The 20,657-nt window shown below is 44.5% G+C and overlaps 1 protein-coding gene across 1 annotated transcript in view; it reads right to left on the minus strand.

Annotated features, from left to right (window-relative positions):
* The window catches only part of JAKMIP3 (Janus kinase and microtubule interacting protein 3), an 893,040-nt gene that overhangs the window by 197,006 nt on the left and 675,377 nt on the right, over positions 1-20,657 (minus strand). The window contains exon 14 of the mRNA XM_085606202.1: positions 17,484-17,582. Within this exon, the coding sequence (XP_085462328.1) occupies positions 17,484-17,582 (99 nt within the window). The remainder of the gene's footprint in view (positions 1-17,483; positions 17,583-20,657) is intronic.

The raw sequence follows: 20,657 nt of genomic DNA on the forward strand, positions 1-20,657 counted from the left end.
TAAATGCAGGATATATTCAGACACAGTCACAAATGTGCTGTAGTTTTTGTGAGTTTCATAAGCTATTTTTTGAGGCAGGGATGCATTCTCCTTCTTCGTGCTGGTCTTAGGTGACATTCTGGGGAGGGTGATCATTGTTTCATGGAGCCCTATCTAGCAGCACCTGGGCTTATCTCGAGCATGTCTTGGATTTCAGACATGATAACTTGTAACTCCAGCGACAGCTGCTGTCCTTTCCTTGACAGGGTTAATCGACATAATGCTACAGATGCAGATCTGATTATCCTCAAGACATTAGTTAAATGTTTCAACTGCATGATAACTGAATACTACATTGGAATTTTCGATCGCTAAATGAGGGGTTGTTACAAAACATGCCGTCTTAATAGTGATTTCCAGAGTCCTGGATTGTGGTTGTACTTACACATAAGCCTCTTGAACGAATTTAATTGTAGCCGGTAGTCGGTTTTCTTTAAATATGCAAAAAAACATATCAGCACTGCAGCAATTATTAGGGAGATATTAGCTGCGTATCTTGAGCTGAATGTATTCTTCCAATATTTTCAAATCTAATTAATTGCCGCCCATCTCTCTTGCTTCACTGTGCCAAGCTGGACAAACATAGAACAATCTACAAAATATAAGACTATGTCAAGACCATCGAACTAAAAAGAGAATTCAGATTGATTAGAGATTGTCCAAGAGTCACCCCACCCATTGGTTAGTGAATCCCACAAAAGTGACACCTCATGCTCTGCTCATCAGAAAGTATTTGGACCTGCAGGAGAACAGAAGAGGACTGGACCTGCTGTATGTGATCTATAAGGAGACCAAAGGGGCTTCATCTGCTTCCAGGACTACGAAATAGACTCAAAAAGCTGTTGCAACTGGATGTGGACTAGAGACTAATGCTGACTTTGCTGGAGCGGGTCCTGGCCCATATATGCAGTCCCTTAGGCTTTGGTAGCCTAAAAAGTGACCAAGTGAAGCTGTTCCTAAAAGTGTAAAAAGTTGGGACAAAATGTTAGGACTTCCAGGAATTCCGAAGCTTCAGCCAGACCTTCTGGTAAAGGTATCCACTTTCAAAAGGACTTAATTGGATACACCTTCATGCTTGCCCACTGGAGAATTTTCAACTCAGAAAAAGAGACTATGTCCAAAGGTACAAATATTGTTCAGGCGAAGGAGCAAAAAGTATCAACCTGACAAGAGGACTAAGGAGGAAGCAAAATTTGAATTCTTCTGCTAAAAACTTTTCTCACCAAATTCAACTTTTTCAGTGGGATCTTGCCCAACACCTGTTCAACTTTTCAAGGAGTTTACCGAATACAACCTTCAACCTTGCCCCACTGGAGGATTTCTACTTTCATTTCTGAAAGTAAGTGAGAAAGTAAAATCTATGACAGGGACAACCTGCTTGGTGGACCTACACTCCATTGCAGCCAGCCTGAAATTTCACCTAGGTCCAGGTCAACCACGGATAGTGACTTTTGATTGGTGCTTTACCTTTTTCTCTTGTGTTTTGTCCTAAATAATTAGAAATTCAAATCTCCCATTCCCCTTCTTGAACTTTATTCTTATTGGTGTAATTTTTATTATTACATTTTTCTTTCTTTTTTTAAATACGTTGTGGGATTTTATTGTATTGTATTTTGACATTTTAATGACTTTACATACTTTTCCTTAAGGTAAACATGTCTGCTCTGCACCATAGATACTAGGGGTTGAGTCCAGGTTTATTTACTGAACCTGTGTGTTTGTCAAGAATTCCTGTCATGCGAGGGGAGGAAAACGGTAACCAGCGAAAACGGACTACATCTCCCAGGATGCTTAGCGGTTGAGAGGTTATGTAAACAGGAGAGCTGTTACATAACTCAAGGAAAACACGCCCTTATGTAAACAGGAGAGCTGTTACATAACTCAAGGAAAACACGCCCTTATGTAAACAGGAGAGCTGTTACATAACTCAAGGAAAACACGCCCTTATGTAAACAGGAGAGCTGTTACATAACTCAAGGAAAACACGCCCTATAAAGGGAGGAACCGGGAGGTACAACGCTGTCGGATATTGTGTTTACACCGACGTACCTGCTTAGTGAAGAGCAGTGTTCCGGAGTGGTGCTCCAGTAAGGCAAGAACGGAGGTAGGTCGAGTCGTTACTCCCTGGGCCGTGTCTTGCCCCATCGTCACCTGTGAAGGACCCGGAAGCTCTACCGGATAACCATTGAGCTTCGCTTTTTGACTCGGCTGAGTCAAAGCGCAGTGGCGCTTTTGCTGGTTGGAGTCGTAACTCCCAGCCCGACCAGAGATACAGGGACTGCCAGCTGTAGCGCACACCAGGAGGTGTTTGCCGCGTTACAGACTCGGAAGTCCAAGGGATCGATCGAGCGGCTGCTCTCGGTTCAGTCTTCTTTGCTTGTGATTGGGGTATCGGTGACGCATCACCAGGAGGTGACTCCGCGTCCCGGTGCAGTCTGAGGAAGAGGTTGAGCGGCTGCTCCCTTCAGGTAGAGACCCCGGCTGGGTGTTTCCCTGACTCCTCGATTCTCCCCAACACTCTTCGTGCCCCTCACAGCCTACCGATTGGCATTGTCGGCCATTTCATTTCTGCCCTCTGTTGGCATACGCCGGGATCGGCGTATATGCAGAGGACGGTTAGGACCATCCGTGCTGTGGGCTGGTAACGTACTTAGCCTGGAGGATTCCAGTGACTATAACCTTTGTTTATTCCTTGTATTATTTTTGCCTTCATTAAAATAACTAAACCTTCACAAGTGGTTGCGTTCTCATTATCGTGTCTGTTAAACGATCCTGAGACGTTCAGGGCGTTACAAAATATCCGACCTTAATAAACACTAACTGTCTCCCGGTCGATAACAGACATGGCAACACTTGATGATGTGCTGGCTGCTTTAGCGACCGTGCAAATTGAATTGGCTGCCTCCAGGCAAGAAACAGCCGATGTAAAAGCCAGACTGGATGCTATCCAATTGGACCCGCTCACGCCCAGCACCTCCCTCACGAACCAGACCCCTGCGGTAGTAGTGGAAATGCCGGTAGCCGTCCCCTTGGCAACACCAGAGAGGTACAGTGGGGATCCTAACACAGTGCAGGTATTCCTCACACAAGTGGCGCTACATTTATCGTGCAAACCAAGGGCATTCCCCACGAGTCAGGCTCGTGTGGCTTTCCTTATATCCTATTTGGCTGGAAACGCGGCACAATGGGCCGTACCTCTGGTGAGCAGGGACGACCCCATCTTATGTGATTGGGGTGCTTTTCGCGAGGAATTCCTGAAGGTCTTCGACAGAAGGGCTGACTCGTACACGGCGGACCGTGAAATGCTTGAGTTGAGACAGGGATCCAACGACCTGGTGCAGTATCTCAACGCATTCCGAAGGCTGGTTGCGGAAACCAAGTGGCCTGTTGCTAAACAGACGGCGCTCTTCCATCACGGGCTGTGCGAGGAGCTCAAGGACGCCGTGGCTCATATTGACCCACAACCCAAGACATGTGAGGGCCTTATCAACCTGGTATTACGGCTGGAACATAGGCTAAGTGAAAGAAAGGGGGATCATGGGAGAAAAGGAAAATCCCTTCCATCCTATGGGACAGTGGGAAGTCCTGAAACTGCCACCGCATCCAAGGGAGAACCCATGGACATCGGCGCAATACGAGCGAGCCTCACAGCCACGGAGAAAGAGTCACGCCGTAAACAAGGATTGTGCCTATATTGTGGCAAAAAAGGCCACTACGTACGTGAATGCCCTGCCAAACCGAAGACGTCACGTTATCGGGCCAACCGGTCGGTAACAGCCGTGGTGGACGTACCGGCGGAAAACTAGAGGACTCCCAGACCAAAGAAGGGGCATCTCGGAGTCACTCATCCATCCCTTCACTTTCCAACTCGGTCACTAAGGGACAACGACACCTGTTTCTCACGGTGCACATGGGAGTGCATGACCAGTGGATACCCGTTATGGCCATGGTGGATTCAGGGGCCACTGGCATGTTTATGGACCACAACGAGGCATGCAGGCTAGGGCTAGTGCTTCTTCCCAAAGCTGTACCCGAAGACGTCTATGCTGTAGACGGAAGGCGATTGGTGACGGGGCCCATCGGGCAGCACACGGGGGTCCTTCCGATGAGATGTGGGAGGAACCATTTGGAACAAATCGATTTTAACATCATCCGAGCGCCCCAATATGGTGTCATATTGGGATTGCCGTGGCTACAGAAACACAACCCCTCTGTGGATTGGCCAACACATCGCATCGAACTGACGTCACCGTATTGCATCCTGCATTGTGGAATAAGAACGGAATCCCTTGACGCAGATGAGAGCGGGAGTCAGACGGTGGCTACAGCGGCAGAAAAAGATGTGGCTCTCCCCCAGGCTTATCACAGTTTTGAGGATGTATTTGATGAGGTGAAGGCGGAAGTGCTACCACCACATAAACAGTTTGACTGCCAGATCGACCTGGTGCCAGGGGCCAGCGTTCCCAGCGGCAGGCTGTATGCCCTGACGGAGCCTGAAAACGTGCATCTCCGGGGGTACCTGGATAAACTCCTCAAGCTAGGATTCATCCGCCCGTCCAAGTCTCCGGCCGCCTCGCCACTCTTCTTCATCCCGAAGGCTAATGGGGAGCTGAGAGCCTGTGTGGACTTTAGGGCATTGAATGCGATAACCGTAAAGAATCGGTACCCCTTGCCTCTCATCAGTGTACTTCTGGAACAGGTCAAGAAAGCTCGTATCTACACCAAGTTGGATTTGAAAGGGGCATACCATCTGGTGCGCATGAGGGACGGAGACGAGTGGAAGACCGCCTTTAAGACCAGGTTCGGCCTTTTTGAGTACCTCGTCATGCCGTTCGGTCTGTGCAACGCCCCGGCAGCCTTTCAGTACTTTTTGAATGAGGTATTCAGAGAGGAGTTGGATATCTACGTGGTCGTATATATCGACGACATCCTCATCTATTCGTCCAGTGTGGAGGAGCACGTACACCACGTCAAAGCTGTGCTCCAAAAGCTGAGGGAAAACATGCTGTTTTGTAAACTCAGCAAGTGTGACTTCCACGTCACATCCGTGGAATTCCTCGGAGTGATGCTGAGTCCAGAGGGACAAGAGATGGCAGAACGAAAGATCAAGGCGGTGAAAGAATGGCCGGTGCCCCAAAGCGTGAAGGACGTCCAAAGTTTCATTGGCTTCGCCAACTTTTACAGGCGGTTTATAGATGGATTTTCAGGATTGGTGGCCCCAATCACACAGCTACTGAGGAAGTCCAAGGAGTTTGTCTGGTCCCCTGAAGCGAACACAGCCTTTGAGGCCCTGAAAAGCGCCTTTGGTAAGGCGCCGGTGTTGGCTCACCCCGATCCGGATCTCCCCTACGTGGTGGAAGCGGACGCATCGGATGTGGCGCTGGGGGCTATCTTGTCCCAACGCAACCACGACACAGGGGTGCTTCATCCCGTTGCGTACATGTCCCGCAAACTCAACGACGCCGAACGCAACTACCATATTGCGGAGAAGGAGCTTCTTGCAATCAAGGACGCCTTCACCGAATGGAGGCATTGGTTGATGGGGGCAAGACATGTGGTATCGGTGTACACGGACCATCGGAACCTACAGTTCATGATGGCCACAAGACACCTTTCTCCCAGACAGCTGCGGTGGATGATCTTCTTTGCGGGGTTCAACTTCCGCATCACATATCGGCCGGGGACGGAAAACCGGAAGGCGGACGCCCTGTCCCGTCAATCTGCAGTTAAGGAACCATTGCCTGCGACCGAGCATTCCATCATTTCCCCGAGGATGGTATTGGGGGTTATCCAACCGGATACTTTCCTGAGGGGAATAAAGAGAGGGATCAGGTCATTCGCATGGCGGAGGTGGCTCCTCAGTCACAGAGAATGGCAGCTGAAGGACGGGATACCCCTGAAGGGCAGGTGCCTATTGATACCCACGCCTAGGCTAAGGAAACAAGCATTCATCTGGTGCCATGACTCTCCGTGCGCAGGTCATTTGGGCTTTGAAAAAACAGTGGCTAGCATGGGACGGCATTTCTGGTGGCCAACCATGAGAGTGGATGTCAGGAGGTGGGGACAGGAGTGTCCTACGTGTGCTACCATGAAGGCCGACCATGGCCGAACCCAAGGGCTCTTACATCCACTTCCGACCCCGGATAGACCATGGGATAGCATATCTCTGGACTTCGTGGTGGGCCTACCGGTAGACCAGGGGATGACGGCAATACTGGTGGTGGTGGATTACTTGACGAAAATGGGGCACTTCATCCCCTGCAAGAGAGTCCCTACGGCCGGGGAATTGGCGTCACTACTCCTAAAGAATGTGGTCGACATGCTATGGGTTGCAGAGATAGCCTATAACAACGCCACTCACAGCTCCACACAGTCATCTCCGTTCTATAGCAACTATGGCCAACATCCCAGGTTCTTGCCATTTCTACATCCGTTCAGAGAGGACAGGATTCCCGCCACAGCGGACAGGGTGGCACACATAAAAGACACGTTGATGCGCTCAAGGGCTGTCCTAATAGAGGCCAAGAGAAGATACAAGGCTGCGGCAGACAGGAAGAGAAGGCCCGGGCCACTGTACCGCACTGGAGACTACGTCTGGATATCCACAAGAAACATGAGGTTTCGAAAGAACAGTGTGTTCCATCCCAAGTACATGGGCCCCTATCGAATTACCAAGTGTATGGGTCCCGTGAACGTGAAGGTGTGCTTGCCCCTGTCATTGCGGATACACCCTGTCTTTCATGTATCATTGCTCAAACCAGCACCCTCCAAGCCGTCTGGGACACCCAGGCCGGTATGCATGGAGTCGGAGGTGGAGTATGAAGTGTCGGGCATACGGGCGTCCAAATGGCGCAGGGGGAAGCTGTGGTACCTGGTTGCGTGGAAAGGCTATGGCCCGGAGGAGCAGTCATGGGAACCGGCTGAAGGGGTTCATGCTCCGCGCTTGGTCTCCTTGTTCCATCGGCGTTTTCCTGCATGCGCTGGACCCGTGGGGAGCCGCTGAGAGGGAGGATGTACTGTCAAGAATTCCTGTCATGCGAGGGGAGGAAAACGGTAACCAGCGAAAACGGACTACATCTCCCAGGATGCTTAGCGGTTGAGAGGTTATGTAAACAGGAGAGCTGTTACATAACTCAAGGAAAACACGCCCTTATGTAAACAGGAGAGCTGTTACATAACTCAAGGAAAACACGCCCTTATGTAAACAGGAGAGCTGTTACATAACTCAAGGAAAACACGCCCTTATGTAAACAGGAGAGCTGTTACATAACTCAAGGAAAACACGCCCTATAAAGGGAGGAACCGGGAGGTACAACGCTGTCGGATATTGTGTTTACACCGACGTACCTGCTTAGTGAAGAGCAGTGTTCCGGAGTGGTGCTCCAGTAAGGCAAGAACGGAGGTAGGTCGAGTCGTTACTCCCTGGGCCGTGTCTTGCCCCATCGTCACCTGTGAAGGACCCGGAAGCTCTACCGGATAACCATTGAGCTTCGCTTTTTGACTCGGCTGAGTCAAAGCGCAGTGGCGCTTTTGCTGGTTGGAGTCGTAACTCCCAGCCCGACCAGAGATACAGGGACTGCCAGCTGTAGCGCACACCAGGAGGTGTTTGCCGCGTTACAGACTCGGAAGTCCAAGGGATCGATCGAGCGGCTGCTCTCGGTTCAGTCTTCTTTGCTTGTGATTGGGGTATCGGTGACGCATCACCAGGAGGTGACTCCGCGTCCCGGTGCAGTCTGAGGAAGAGGTTGAGCGGCTGCTCCCTTCAGGTAGAGACCCCGGCTGGGTGTTTCCCTGACTCCTCGATTCTCCCCAAAACTCTTCGTGCCCCTCACAGCCTACCGATTGGCATTGTCGGCCATTTCATTTCTGCCCTCTGTTGGCATATGCCGGGATCGGCGTATATGCAGAGGACGGTTAGGACCATCCGTGCTGTGGGCTGGTAACGTACTTAGCCTGGAGGATTCCAGTGACTATAACCTTTGTTTATTCCTTGTATTATTTTTGCCTTCATTAAAATAACTAAACCTTCACAAGTGGTTGCGTTCTCATTATCGTGTCTGTTAAACGATCCTGAGACGTTCAGGGCGTTACAGTGTTAGACCTAAGAGGATTTTGAACTTATTACTTGGGAAGAACTCATATCCTCTACAACCAATAACCCCTTTTCTTACAGATATCAGGAAAAAGATCTATTAATGTTACTCTATTGTGAAGGGGCTCAAGCCATGCAAAGTGGGACACCCTCCAGCCGACTATGACATGATATCACATTAATGAGAGTTACATCAGCTGCTTCACATATCAGCATGTATGACTCCTTCTATAATGTAATTTGGTTACATCACCAAATGTGGAGACATTAAGGGTTGTTAACTGCCAATCCCATCATTAGGTGCACTCATGTTGTGATAGGGCCTCTAAATGAGGGATGCCATTTAACTAACAACAGTTAATGTTTGTACCAGTGAGTATTAACACTTAAATGCAAATCTCATGTTTTACTCATTTAATGGATATAAGCATTGTGTGCTGTGATAGTCTATATTTTTTGTACACTTTGGAAGTGAGCATGTTACATACTTGCCCCCAATTGGAATGCATTGCTTAGAATTCCACTGTGACAGGATGTTCCCTTCACGGGTGTTCTCATCATTTGAAGTAATTCAGTTTACTTGCTCCAAAAATATTTTTGTGAGCTGTAGATCATAGGTCTGAAACGGAGCGAGACCAATTCAGTCTTCTACTCTTCCAGGTTGGATAAAATAGTAGTATTAATTTTAGCGGGAGGAAGATCTAGAATGTAAGTATGTTATTATCACCATTGGGTTTAACAATAATGAAAATGCTGTCAGTAAAGGCAATCAGTGAGATAGTTTCTATACACCTCACTAGCAAACTATTGCCTCATTAGTGTGTCCATTTGTTTAGGTCAGAAGGTCTGAATCTGCTATTCATTCCTAAAAAAATACCCAATTGAAGACAAAACTCCCATCTCACAATCAACCCACCCTATGACATCTATCACTCATAAAACTATGTGAAATTCAGATGGAAACTTAAGAAAACTTTTTCAGAATACATAGAGAGAATACATCAATTTGCAAAATTCTTGCTCCCCTTTAGAAACGTGTACTATTATTTGGGGTGAGCAGTCATCTACATCAAGGAATAATACCAAAACCCACTAAATTAACTGGAGGAGCTGAACCACCTGCTAGCTATTGCACAGAGCAGACAGGCTTAATTTAGGGCAATGTGCAAACTATTTATATGGTAACCAAACAGCAATAAAGTCAAAAGACTAAACAATGAAATTCCCAAATCCAATTACAGCAAATTGTACTAAAAAGAACAAACCAAAATGATAAACATCCAATAAGGGAATTGTGGTAATGTGAGCATTGGCTCAGAATGCTCAGACATTGGAATGTGTGATGAGGTCATGAGGGCACTGCATTCCGATTGTAAGCAGTTGCTCCAGGGCCCCTTCATGGTGAGACTTATCCTCTTCATTAAACATCCTCACACCTTCACAGACTGCCTGGAGTCATCTTTATCAAACTGGCGACGACCTGGGATGTCTCTGGAAGCCACAACGCAACTTGGACAACGACAAGATAAAGAAGGGGCCAGAGAGCAAACCATTTACTGGCTTGTTTTTCTCACGACTGAATTCGTCTTTGTTCACGAGTAAGTGAACCACCAAGGTGAGAAATCCATTTTTCTGCCATCTGCTCATCGTCTCCTAGTTTTTTTTTTTCTGTGGCTTTCACATTGATCTTGCCCTTGAGCCCTGCCTCGCGCTTCAACTGCCACTGACTCTGTTTGCGCTACGTCTAGAAGGCTTTCTGCTAATGACTAATCTGACAAATCTGTGGTGTTTTGAGCGCTGTGTTGTTCCTTTGATCGGCCTCCGACTGACACTGATTTTCGTCCCTGTATTTGCCAGCAACCTGTGAGGGGCCTCAGTACAACTGTCATGCTATTTCTCACCAGCTTTGTCGAACTACTACTAACGCGTGTTTCCCATCACTTGCTATAAAAAGAGCCTGCATTTGCCTGCATTTTTAAACGTGTAACACTACCTTTGGCAAGCGAATCAATCTACATTACTACGAAAGTTTCCTACCTGCTGCCCTCCTTGTCTCGCACTCATTTCGACTCTCTACCTCGTTTGTACCATCGAGTTGAGCATTTTACCAGAGAACTATTGTGCTTTCACTGCCATCTAGTGGCTTCTTTTGGCATTTTTTTTTTTCATTTCAATAACTTGCACCACTATCGAGCACATCTCTATTAGGATCAAGCAGCAGTCCTTTAAACTTTAACATTTGTTCTCTGTACCAACGGAATTATTATTATTTTTTTTTTCCCTTCATTTTCACCAGCAAAATCTGACATTTTATCCCAAGCAGCATTCTTTAAAAACAAGCAGCTTCTTCCGTGATGTATTTACAAACTCTACGTTGAGCATCATATGAAAATCTACATTTCAGTGACTTGCACACTGGTTTTACATGCAAGTCTTCACGTCTCATCTCAGTGCAGATCCACGCTTCAGTGATTCGCACACTATAAATTGTATTCAGAGTTTCCATGTTTCACATTCTAGTGCAAATCCACGTCTCAGTGATTTGCACACTTGAATTGAATGCCATGTTCATACGTTTCGCACTTCAGAACGGATCCACGTGCCAGTGATTTGCACACTGATTTACTCTACAAAATTGTTTTTTTTATGCTGTGTGCAAATATTTTTTTTTTACTTTCTCTTTACTTATTTTTTATATATATTTTTCGGTGATCCACTCACCTTATGTCTAATACCATGCAGAGCATTTCGCCTCCAGCACCCTTTCTACAAGAACCAGGCGAACCCATACTGGAATGGAAATTATGGATTCGTTCATTTAATGCATATCTAATAGCTATTGATGCCACAAAATTTAAACCGGATAGGAAAAAAGGTTTGTTGTACTACCACTTAGGAGTGGAAGGGCAAAACATTTTTGATCACTTACCTGACTATCCTGATATAGATGAGACTGATTTGGATGAATATCAACTTGCTACTGCCCAATTAGATAAATATTTTTCAAAGTCCAAAAATCTTGTTGTTCACAGATTTAAATTTTTCACACGAGTACAAAAACCGACAGAAAGTATTGACTCCTATGTTACTGCTTTAAAAGTACTAGCAGCTACCTGTGAATTTGAAGACTTTACTTCCCAATTGATAAGGCACCAACTTGTAGTTAGATGTAATTCAAAAAAAAATACAAGAACGTCTTCTCACATGTAAAAATCCGTCTTTGGACAAAGCCGTTGATATAGCGAAAAGTATTGAGGGTTCTTGCCAAGATGTGAAGTTTTTAGAAGAGTCTCTTAACAAAAGCTCCATTTCTGGTGCTGTCATCAACAAGTCTATTCCTAGTTTTGACAAACGTAATTTAAAAAATAACAAAATTTCTTCAAAATCCACTTTTCAAACCCCGCATTCTTTTTCGCAAAATCGCAAAATTATCTGTTTTAAATGTGGATCACCTAACCATGTTGCTACTTTCAAACATTGTCCTGCTCTTGGTCAACAATGCAAGAAATGTGGTAAAACAGGTCACTTTTCCAACGTTTGCAGAGGTGGTAGACCTTTCAATGGGGGTAGATTTAACAACTCCAATCCTGTTCGTTGTTTAATAAATGATGACCATAATTCTGATGACAGCAACAGCGATGTTGTGATTAAAGAGTTATCATTAGGTGTCAGATGCATCAAACAAGAGAATGTCTCTTCTATTGCTGATCCAGAAATTGAAGTTTGGATTGACAGCATTTCTATCAAGCTCTTAGTAGATACTGGAGCTCGCATCACTATTATAGATCAAATCAAGTACACACAATTCTGGAGTTCACATCATTTATTACCTCCAGATGTTATGACTGTGGCTTTTGAAGGCAGTAAAGTAGACTTGTTGGGGTATTTTTGGTCTTCCATTAAAATATTTGATTCTTCTATCAATGGTAAAGTATATGTAGCACGCAAAGGTATCAATGTTCTAGGTCTTATTCATCAAGCAGAGTTCAATTTAACCATCAGACCTGGTTCAAATAATCCCATCACTATTGAGAGACATGATATTAATTTGGTTACCAATGTCAACATTGATTGGGAAAATAAGTTCCCTAAAGTTTTTCAGAACAGTTTAGGAAAAATTTCAAATTTTGTATATTCTGTAAAAGTGAAACAAGACATTGCACCTGTCAAGCACAAATTACGCAATATACCTTTTAGTGTCAGGAAGGAATTATCGGATATGTTATCTGATATGTGCGCACAAGGTATTATTGAAAAAGTAGAGGGCACTTTATGGCTTTCTCCAATAGTTTTGGCAAAGAAAAAGACAGGTGAACTGAGAATGTGTGTGGACTTAAGAAGTGTCAATGAGGCCATCTGGGTAGACAACTTTCCATTGCCCAGGATTGAAGATTTAATTACTAAAATAGGTCAATCCAATTGGTTTACCAAATTAGATCTCAGATCAGCTTACCATCAAGTAGAATTGGACAAAGCTTCTCGTCACTTAACTGCTTTCATTACACCTGATGGTACCTTCCAATTTTGCAGAATGCCGTTCGGCATAGCTTCTGCAGCAGCTGTGTTTCAACGCTTGATGTCTGAAATGTTTATTGGTAATTCGCAAGTAGCTGTTTTCCAAGATGACATTTTACTATTCACTAAGAGTGAGTCTGAACATGACCTCTTGATTTCAAAAGTCCTAAACATACTTCAATCCAGAGGAGCTACTTTAAGAAAAGATAAATGCATTTTTAAAACCACAGAAATTGAGTATTTGGGTCACGTATTTTCAGCTCAAGGAGTCAAGCCTAAGCCTTGTCTTGTCAAAAGTATCACAGATGCACCGGCTCCTAAAAACAAAGATCAGTTACTTTCTTTTTTAGGTATGTGTGAATTCTATAGTAAATTTCTGAAGAACTTTGCCAATTTAACAGAATGTTTTAGGCCTTTATTAAAGAAAAATTCAGAATTTCTATGGTCAGACATTTGTGAACAATCCTTTAATGAAATTAAAGAAAGAATCGTGAGCGTTCCTGCTTTACAACCTTTTCTTGAAGGCAGAATGACCATTGTAACTGTTGATGCCTGTGATTATGGCCTTGGGGCTGTTCTCACCCAAATGGATAACGGGCGTGAATTTACCATAGGGTTTGCGTCCAGAACTCTCAGACCTGTTGAACGCAAGTATTCAGTCATTGAGAAGGAACTTTTAGCTTGTGTTTGGAGTGTAGAAAAGTTCAAAGCCTATGTTTGGGGTAGACCTTTTATAATTAAAACTGATCATTGTCCTTTGGTAAATATTCTATCTGGCAAAAACATCAAGCGTACCACGGCTCGCATTTCAAGATTGCAAGCTAAACTTTTAGAATTCACTTTTTCCATCCAATACATTCCCGGTGGAAAGAATTCACGTGCTGACTGCCTCTCTAGACTTCCGATTGACGAACCTGAAAATCAAGAATGGGAAACAGAAATAGAAGAGTGCTTTATTGCATATATAGGGGATGCTTCATTTTGTGAAAAAGATTGGATTATGGCTATCCAATCGGATCCCATTCTCAGTCAAGTTATCACATTTGTAAAATCTGGTTGGCCAAAAGAATCTGTGTTACAATATGATCTTCAAACATTTTGGAAGGTCTTGGATGAGTTGTCCCTTGAAGGTGACATCTTAGTCCGAGGAGATAAATTAGTAGCTCCGTTTTGTTTTCGTCAACGTTTAATCAGTTTAGCTCATGGTGGTCATTTGGGTTCAACCTTGACCAAGAGAAAAGTTAGAGAGAGATTTTGGTGGCCTCGTATGGACTCTGAGGTCGAAGAATTTGTATCCAACTGTACCAAATGCAAACTTAGTGACAAAGTTTTAATAACTGAACCTCAAATTCAATCTGTCAATCTTTGTCCCGAAAAACCTTGGCAACGCATTGGGGTAGATTTTCTTGGTCCTTACCAGATTCTTCCCAACTACATGAGATACTTTGTTGTAATGGTGGATCATCTCTCTAGATGGGTTGAAGTTGAGGCAATGTCTGAACCCACTACTAAAAAAACAATTGAATGTTTTCAAAGAGTATTTTTAAGAGAAGGTCTCCCAGGTGAGATTCTCACGGATAATGGGGTTCAGTTCACATCCTCTGAGATGTCTTCATTTTTAGAAAATTGTGCAATAAAACACTTGAGAACACCACTTTATCATCCCCAAACCAATGGGAAAGTTGAACGCTTTAACAAAGTACTTGTAGAATGCATTCAATCATCCATCAAAAGTAAGTCTTGTGTTGCCAAGTCAATACTTGAGTTAGTTTGGTCACATCGTACTACTCCACATTCAGTTACTGGGAAATCTCCTTTCGAATTGATGAGAGGTAGAGAACCTTCCACTGAACTTTGTCCTTTTTGGACCACAAGAATTTCTCAAAAAGATGGAAATGTGGATGACTGGTGGAAATCAGCTGAATTTAATTCCAATTTTGCTAACTTGAAGAGGTTTACTAAAAGTATTCCCAGTTCAAAAAGAGTAACCAGATTAAAAATAGGTGACTGGGTACGTGTGAAGAATCCAATCCTTGTTAGCAAAGGCTTGTCCAAATTCAAAAATCCAGTTCAAGTTTGTGAACTAGGGAAAAATTCAGTTAAACTTTCTGACGGGAATTGGTGGGGCATGTCTCGTGTGGCACCTGTTCCCCACGATGATATGTCTAGCAAAACTGAAAAGTATTTTTCACAACGTTCCTATTTACCTATCAAAGAGCATTCAAGAAATATTGTGACCATCAGGAAGAGTTCTCGCATTCCTGTACGACCTAAAAAAATGAATGATTTTATTTAACTTCATTTTTTTTATCTGTTTATTTTTCTTTATTTTTTTGCTCTTCCTTCTTTTCTCTTTCATTCTTTCTTTCGTTTTTGAAAGGGGGTATGGGGACTATATTTTAAGTTGTAGGTTTAATATGTTTATCTTACTTCATACTTTGTATAAATGTATTGGTTCATACTTTGTTTTGTAAAAAGGGAGATGTGTGGTAATGTGAGCATTGGCTCAGAATGCTCAGACATTGGAATGTGTGATGAGGTCATGAGGGCACTGCATTCCGATTGTAAGCAGTTGCTCCAGGGCCCCTTCATGGTGAGACTTATCCTCTTCATTAAACATCCTCACACCTTCACAGACTGCCTGGAGTCATCTTTATCAAAGGAATTTAAGTAAAAATAGTTCCAACACACACTAAGAGCCAATTGAATCAGTAGACCAAGGCCTAGATGCAATTTCAGGCCAACCACTGTGAAGCACGGGATGGATACAGCAAGCGATTACATCACAGTCAAAAATGTTACATTTTGACATAATCTGTTTTATGGAGTTCAAAATCCTCCAGCAGGGCAAGCCTGAAGCTGTATCTTATGAAGTTGTATCAAAAGCAGTGAGGTCCCACTCGTGCTCTGAGGATCTTGGAAGTCCAAACATTTTCTAAGTCTCAACTTTTCTTACTTTTGTGGGAAGCTCCTCTTGGTTACTTTTAAGGCTCCCAGGACCTCAGGGATTATACTTAGGGTCAAGGACTCACTCCAGCAGAGACCACCAGAAGGGTCCAGTCCAGGTCCAATTGGTGCTGGTCAACTGCTCACTTTAGGAAAAAGGCCTCTTGAAGATTATTGTGTTACGATAGTCATTCAGGAAGTGAGCCAACTGACAGTTGGAATCCAATTCTTTGGCCTGTGTATAATGAGGAGCAGGTTGTTCCTTCAATGCTCCTCTCTGATTTTCTTCCGCTTCACTAAAGTGTTTGCGCATGCCTCCTGGCCTCTCTTTAAACAATGGTAAATGTTTCCGGAGGTAATCCTACTCACTTCTTCAGCAGTTCCTGTTTGCCCTGTCACAAACAATCCCATAGTTCATCTTGCTCCTAAAATCCAAAATAGGGCAACTCTTTCTCCCTTGCGCAGAGCCTTTGTTTCCACCCAGAGATGTGGCCAGGAAAATGTGCAGCCTTCAACCATGTGTTCACTTCAAACTAGTTTTGGGGGTTCTCTCCCACTGGATTTGGAGCCAGCATAGCTAACGTGGGCTTAAAGAACAAAGGCTTTCCCTTCCTAAGATTTCCCTCTGTCCTTTTCAAGTCAATGAAGTTCCTGGTTCCACGCCAACTGTCCTTCTTGATCTAGGGATCATTTGCCCCACACCCAGCACATCCTGTCAATAGGCCTAAGCCCCTGTTCTGCTCAGAGAGCAGATTTCACACCTGATTGATGTCAAGCACTGGCTGGGCAGCTGCTGGCAGGTTAATGCAAATTCACATCCAGAAACTTCAGGCGGAGAAAAATTAACTTTGAACAATTTCCTTTTCTTACATTTTTTATAAAAATCCAACTTCATCAATGAAGTTGATTTTTGAAAAATAGACTTTGAATTACTTATATATCTGTTTCATGCCAAACACTACAGATTAAAGTTTATTATCTGTAGAGGTGGGTGGGACTAGCAGAGTTTCATTCCACGGAATATCGCAAAGTTACATAAAAACTCAATGAGATGCTGCAGAGTTCCACCGATGGGCGGAAATATGCATGTCTCGCTGCAATTTAGTTCCAGTAGCATGAGCAGTGCTGAAAAATCATCATGAACGCCACCATGCAGTGTGCAAGAGCGCATGGTAATTTGAGTTGATTTTGCTGCTCTTTCTACTCGAGCAGCAGCAAGTCTACTCAAGAAGCAGCACTCTGACCATGACCGCTCGTGACCGCCCACGACCGCCAGCATTAGAAAATGGAGATAGTGGACACCAAATCTCACTTGTGCTTGCATTTCTGGAGCATCGCGGGAAAAGATTCCATAGGCACGAAGAAACATTCCAACACCTAATAATCTGTTCTTTGATGTTTTCTTGAATCCAGCTGCAGCCTTGTCAGTGGGAATAGCTTTTGAGACTAGTCAATGGAAGAACATGGCAACGTTATACGCATCCCACTTTTAAATATCAGGCACCCTGTCTTGTGGATAACAAGGTGATATTAATATTTTAAAGCAATTTTGTCCACCTTTCAAAAAGTGTTATTTTACCAGGTTTGGGAGTAGGTTTTAAGACTGCTACGGTCAGGCTGCACATGGTAGGCCTGAAGCCATGTTTTACAGGTCAACTCTTTGGATGGAACAATAGATGCAGCAGTGCATAGGTGGCATTTAACATCCAGGTCCTGGGTGCATTTTCTACATCATAAACTTAAGATGTATTGCCAAGAGAGATATGTCAATCACGATTATTAATATTTCCATTTCTAAAGGCATATGATGGAGTGCAGTTTTAGATTTTAAATATCGTTTTAGCAAGTGTTTCATATGAATGAGAGCAAAACATTCACTCCAAGTACTTACTTCAAGCTCTAGAATTCTGAACTCCAGTAGTTCATTTTGGTCTTTGACATCTTGCACATCATGTTTGAGCTTTGCTTCTTCAGTTTCCATTTGTTTTATCTGCAAATTAAAAAATGATATTATTTATTAACATATTGAAGACTTCCGTAAATTATTGGATTTTAGTGAGAGTCTGAGTTTTGAAACATTTACTTGAATTACATTAATGTTGCACAGTCCTAATTAGAGAAATCAGGCAGAAGAAACAGAGTTGATTGGCAAGGAAATACCAGAGCTATGAGAAGAAACCACTGAAAGGCAAATATCTCTTTTCTTTAAAAGATCAAATTAATATACAAATTTTTAAGAAGATCTGTTCAGGGTGCAATTAAATCATACATTTGACTTTCTTAAATATAATAGTAAATAAAAGTCCGTATAACTATTAGCTAAGTTGTAAGACTAATACCCACCCTAGGCCAATAAAGCAATTGAGAGGACGCATGTAGCTTTACTCCCATCGGGCATTCATGAGTGCACCTCAGCTTTGGCTCTTTCATTATCTTTTTCGGTTTCATTATAGGCCTAAGGCTGTTGGCACATGCACCTAGTTTATGGACATGTGGTACTGTGAAAACACAAGCAATTCTTGTTCTGCAGATACAAAGAGAAAATGCTTGAATTGAAACTACCATGGTTAAGGTTTAAAGCTAACTTTGAAGTGGAAGCTAAAAATTAAGTCTTACATAATTTGTATTCGCCACCGTTTAAAATTAAACATGGCAAAATGGCTCAGATTACTGTACTGCCAAGTCGTAATCCTGGGGGAAAAATCATAGCGCTCTAATCTATACCTTGCAGTTTGCCGACTATTAATAGCTAATTGTGCAATATTAGGATTTTAACTTATAAACTGCAAGTAACAAAAGGATCTCACAAAAGCATTAACCCACTGAGCTATTTACATGATACGCACGCTGTGATCTGCGTAGTACAATTCTTTGCAGAAGGCATTGTGAGAAGTTGGCCTGATATATTCTGTCCACTAGTTCTAGTGGGCACCTTGTATCAGTCCAAACAACCCCTTATGGTGATTGGTTAAAGACAACCTTTATTGAAAGCTATCCTAGTGGTAGCTATGGAGAGCAGCCTTCAGGCTAAGTCTTGAAGGAATGTAAAGCAGCTTGTTTTACCAGTCTATAATCTCTTGAATGATCAAATGAAAGGGCAACCACACCATGTATATATTTAAAATATATGTATTTAAGATAAAACACACCCCTCTAGTCTCTTTATGAGGCTGGAGTTCGAAGTACTTAATTTACAAGATAGTTATCAACAGTAATAGCCCAAATACACATTTGGGCCCTTGGGGCGTACCAAACATACCAATAAAGTGGTATAAGAACCACGACTGAACTAGACACAAGGCCTAGAGCCTGTAGAATCGCTGGGACCTCAAGGAACCACCCAAGGTAGTGACACAGGGGACCCACGGGGGCCGTGTGCAGTGTGTAAACACAACCGCGGGTTCCCGTTAGCTTCTACGGGCAATGTCGCGGTTGGAAATTTAAAGATTAGGGACTCTTAGAATCGAGTCAGGACCAAACCCTTTTGGACTTAAGAAGTTCTAGGGCTAGCACCCACAGGAGCACCGGAGTAGTCGTGTTACCTCACCCAGGGAAGCCGGATGCATAGGTGTCTTTTGATGTCAGGTCGCGTTGTCGATTACAATGTAATCTGGCGAACAACTGCTGCTGCCGTGAAGAGGAGAAGTGTCTGAAGGGATCCAAGTCTGGATCTAGGATGGAAGGAACCTGAAAGCAGAGAGGACAGAGTCTGGGTCATTTGCCAGTGACCTAGAGCAGGATGGACCAATGCCCACAGATGTCGGGTGCTTCAGGTGAGTTGACGTGTGTCTTGACTCTTCAGCCACGAGGTCCAGGAGGTGTCGATGAAGTCCACAAGCCAGATTCGAGCTGTCCCACAAAGTCTGTCGAGTGCCGCGGTGTCGGCGACCAGATTGGACCCAACAAGCCTTGGCAACGGCAAGTCTCGTGGAAAAAGAAGAAGGACGTCGGTGCAGACCAGCAAGGTCTGAGGGACTCACCCAGCAAGGGTAAGTCAGGACACATCTAGAGCAACCAGGGAAGTCCAAGTAGAAGAGGAGTTGCCTTCATGGGGACCCACTAGCCAACGGGCTAGCGATCGCGAAGGAGCCTCAAGTGGTCGCACTGGAACCCGGCCCACGGGTCACTCATTGAGTGGAGGCCTGAGATCTTCAGTGCAGTTAATGCTCAAGGCAGGGGCTACTCGGAGCCCAAAGCAGAACTTCAAGGATAAACAGGAAGTTGATGTACCAGCAATAGTACGCGGTGCCCAGGGGTCACGGTTCCTCGTCACCCACGATAGCCATGGACCTCAGCATTGCTGTGGACTCAGGGTATCCTCGGGGAAGTCAGTAAATCCACCTCTGGTGATGCAGAGACATCGGGGTCCAGCTGGAGCTTCGGAATTGCAGACCAGACAGTTGCTTCTTTGGTGCCTGCCAAGCAGGGGAGTCACTCCTTGACCCTAAGGGAGATTTCTTCAGTCTTCTAGTCAAAGTAGAACGTCGAAGGTCCGGGATATATGTTGCAGAGTTTCGTCCAGGGTAATCTAAAGTCGCAAGGACTGGGTTCCCATACTTATACTAAGTTTGGGGGTTGGACATACTCTAGGGACCCACCTATGGGAGGGTTTGGAAAGAGGGGTGGTTGCATCCATTTCCTTTGTCCAGTTTCACGCCAGAGCAGAGCAGGTAGCCCCTGCAACCGGTTTGAACTGTGTGCTCCCAGTGCAGGACATCAAAGCACCAGAGAGTGCTCCCGCGTAGCCCCAATACAAATCTGCCTGTCTGGGGAGGTGGTTACATCTCCCTGCGACAGGAAACCTATTGTCCAGGCCTCCCCTGCCGGAGTTTCGTTCAGCAGCAGAAGGCCAGACCCGTCTGTGGCAGAGGCATCCATTTTGTGATGCCAGGGCTGTAGAAAGTCCTACCGGGTTAGACCAGTGTGAACATGTCTCTACCTCTAGAAGGGTGGAATGCTACCCCCGCTGCCAGAACTTGCCGGGGGGGGGGGGTAGTAATCCAAAGCGTTTGACACCAAACACAACATGTTTCCGTGCAGCCATCCCAAAGTTAGCATTAGCATT

The sequence above is a fragment of the Triturus cristatus genome, chromosome 1_2, assembly GCF_964204655.1.
Source record: "Triturus cristatus chromosome 1_2, aTriCri1.1, whole genome shotgun sequence".
Classification (NCBI taxonomy): domain Eukaryota; kingdom Metazoa; phylum Chordata; class Amphibia; order Caudata; family Salamandridae; genus Triturus; species Triturus cristatus.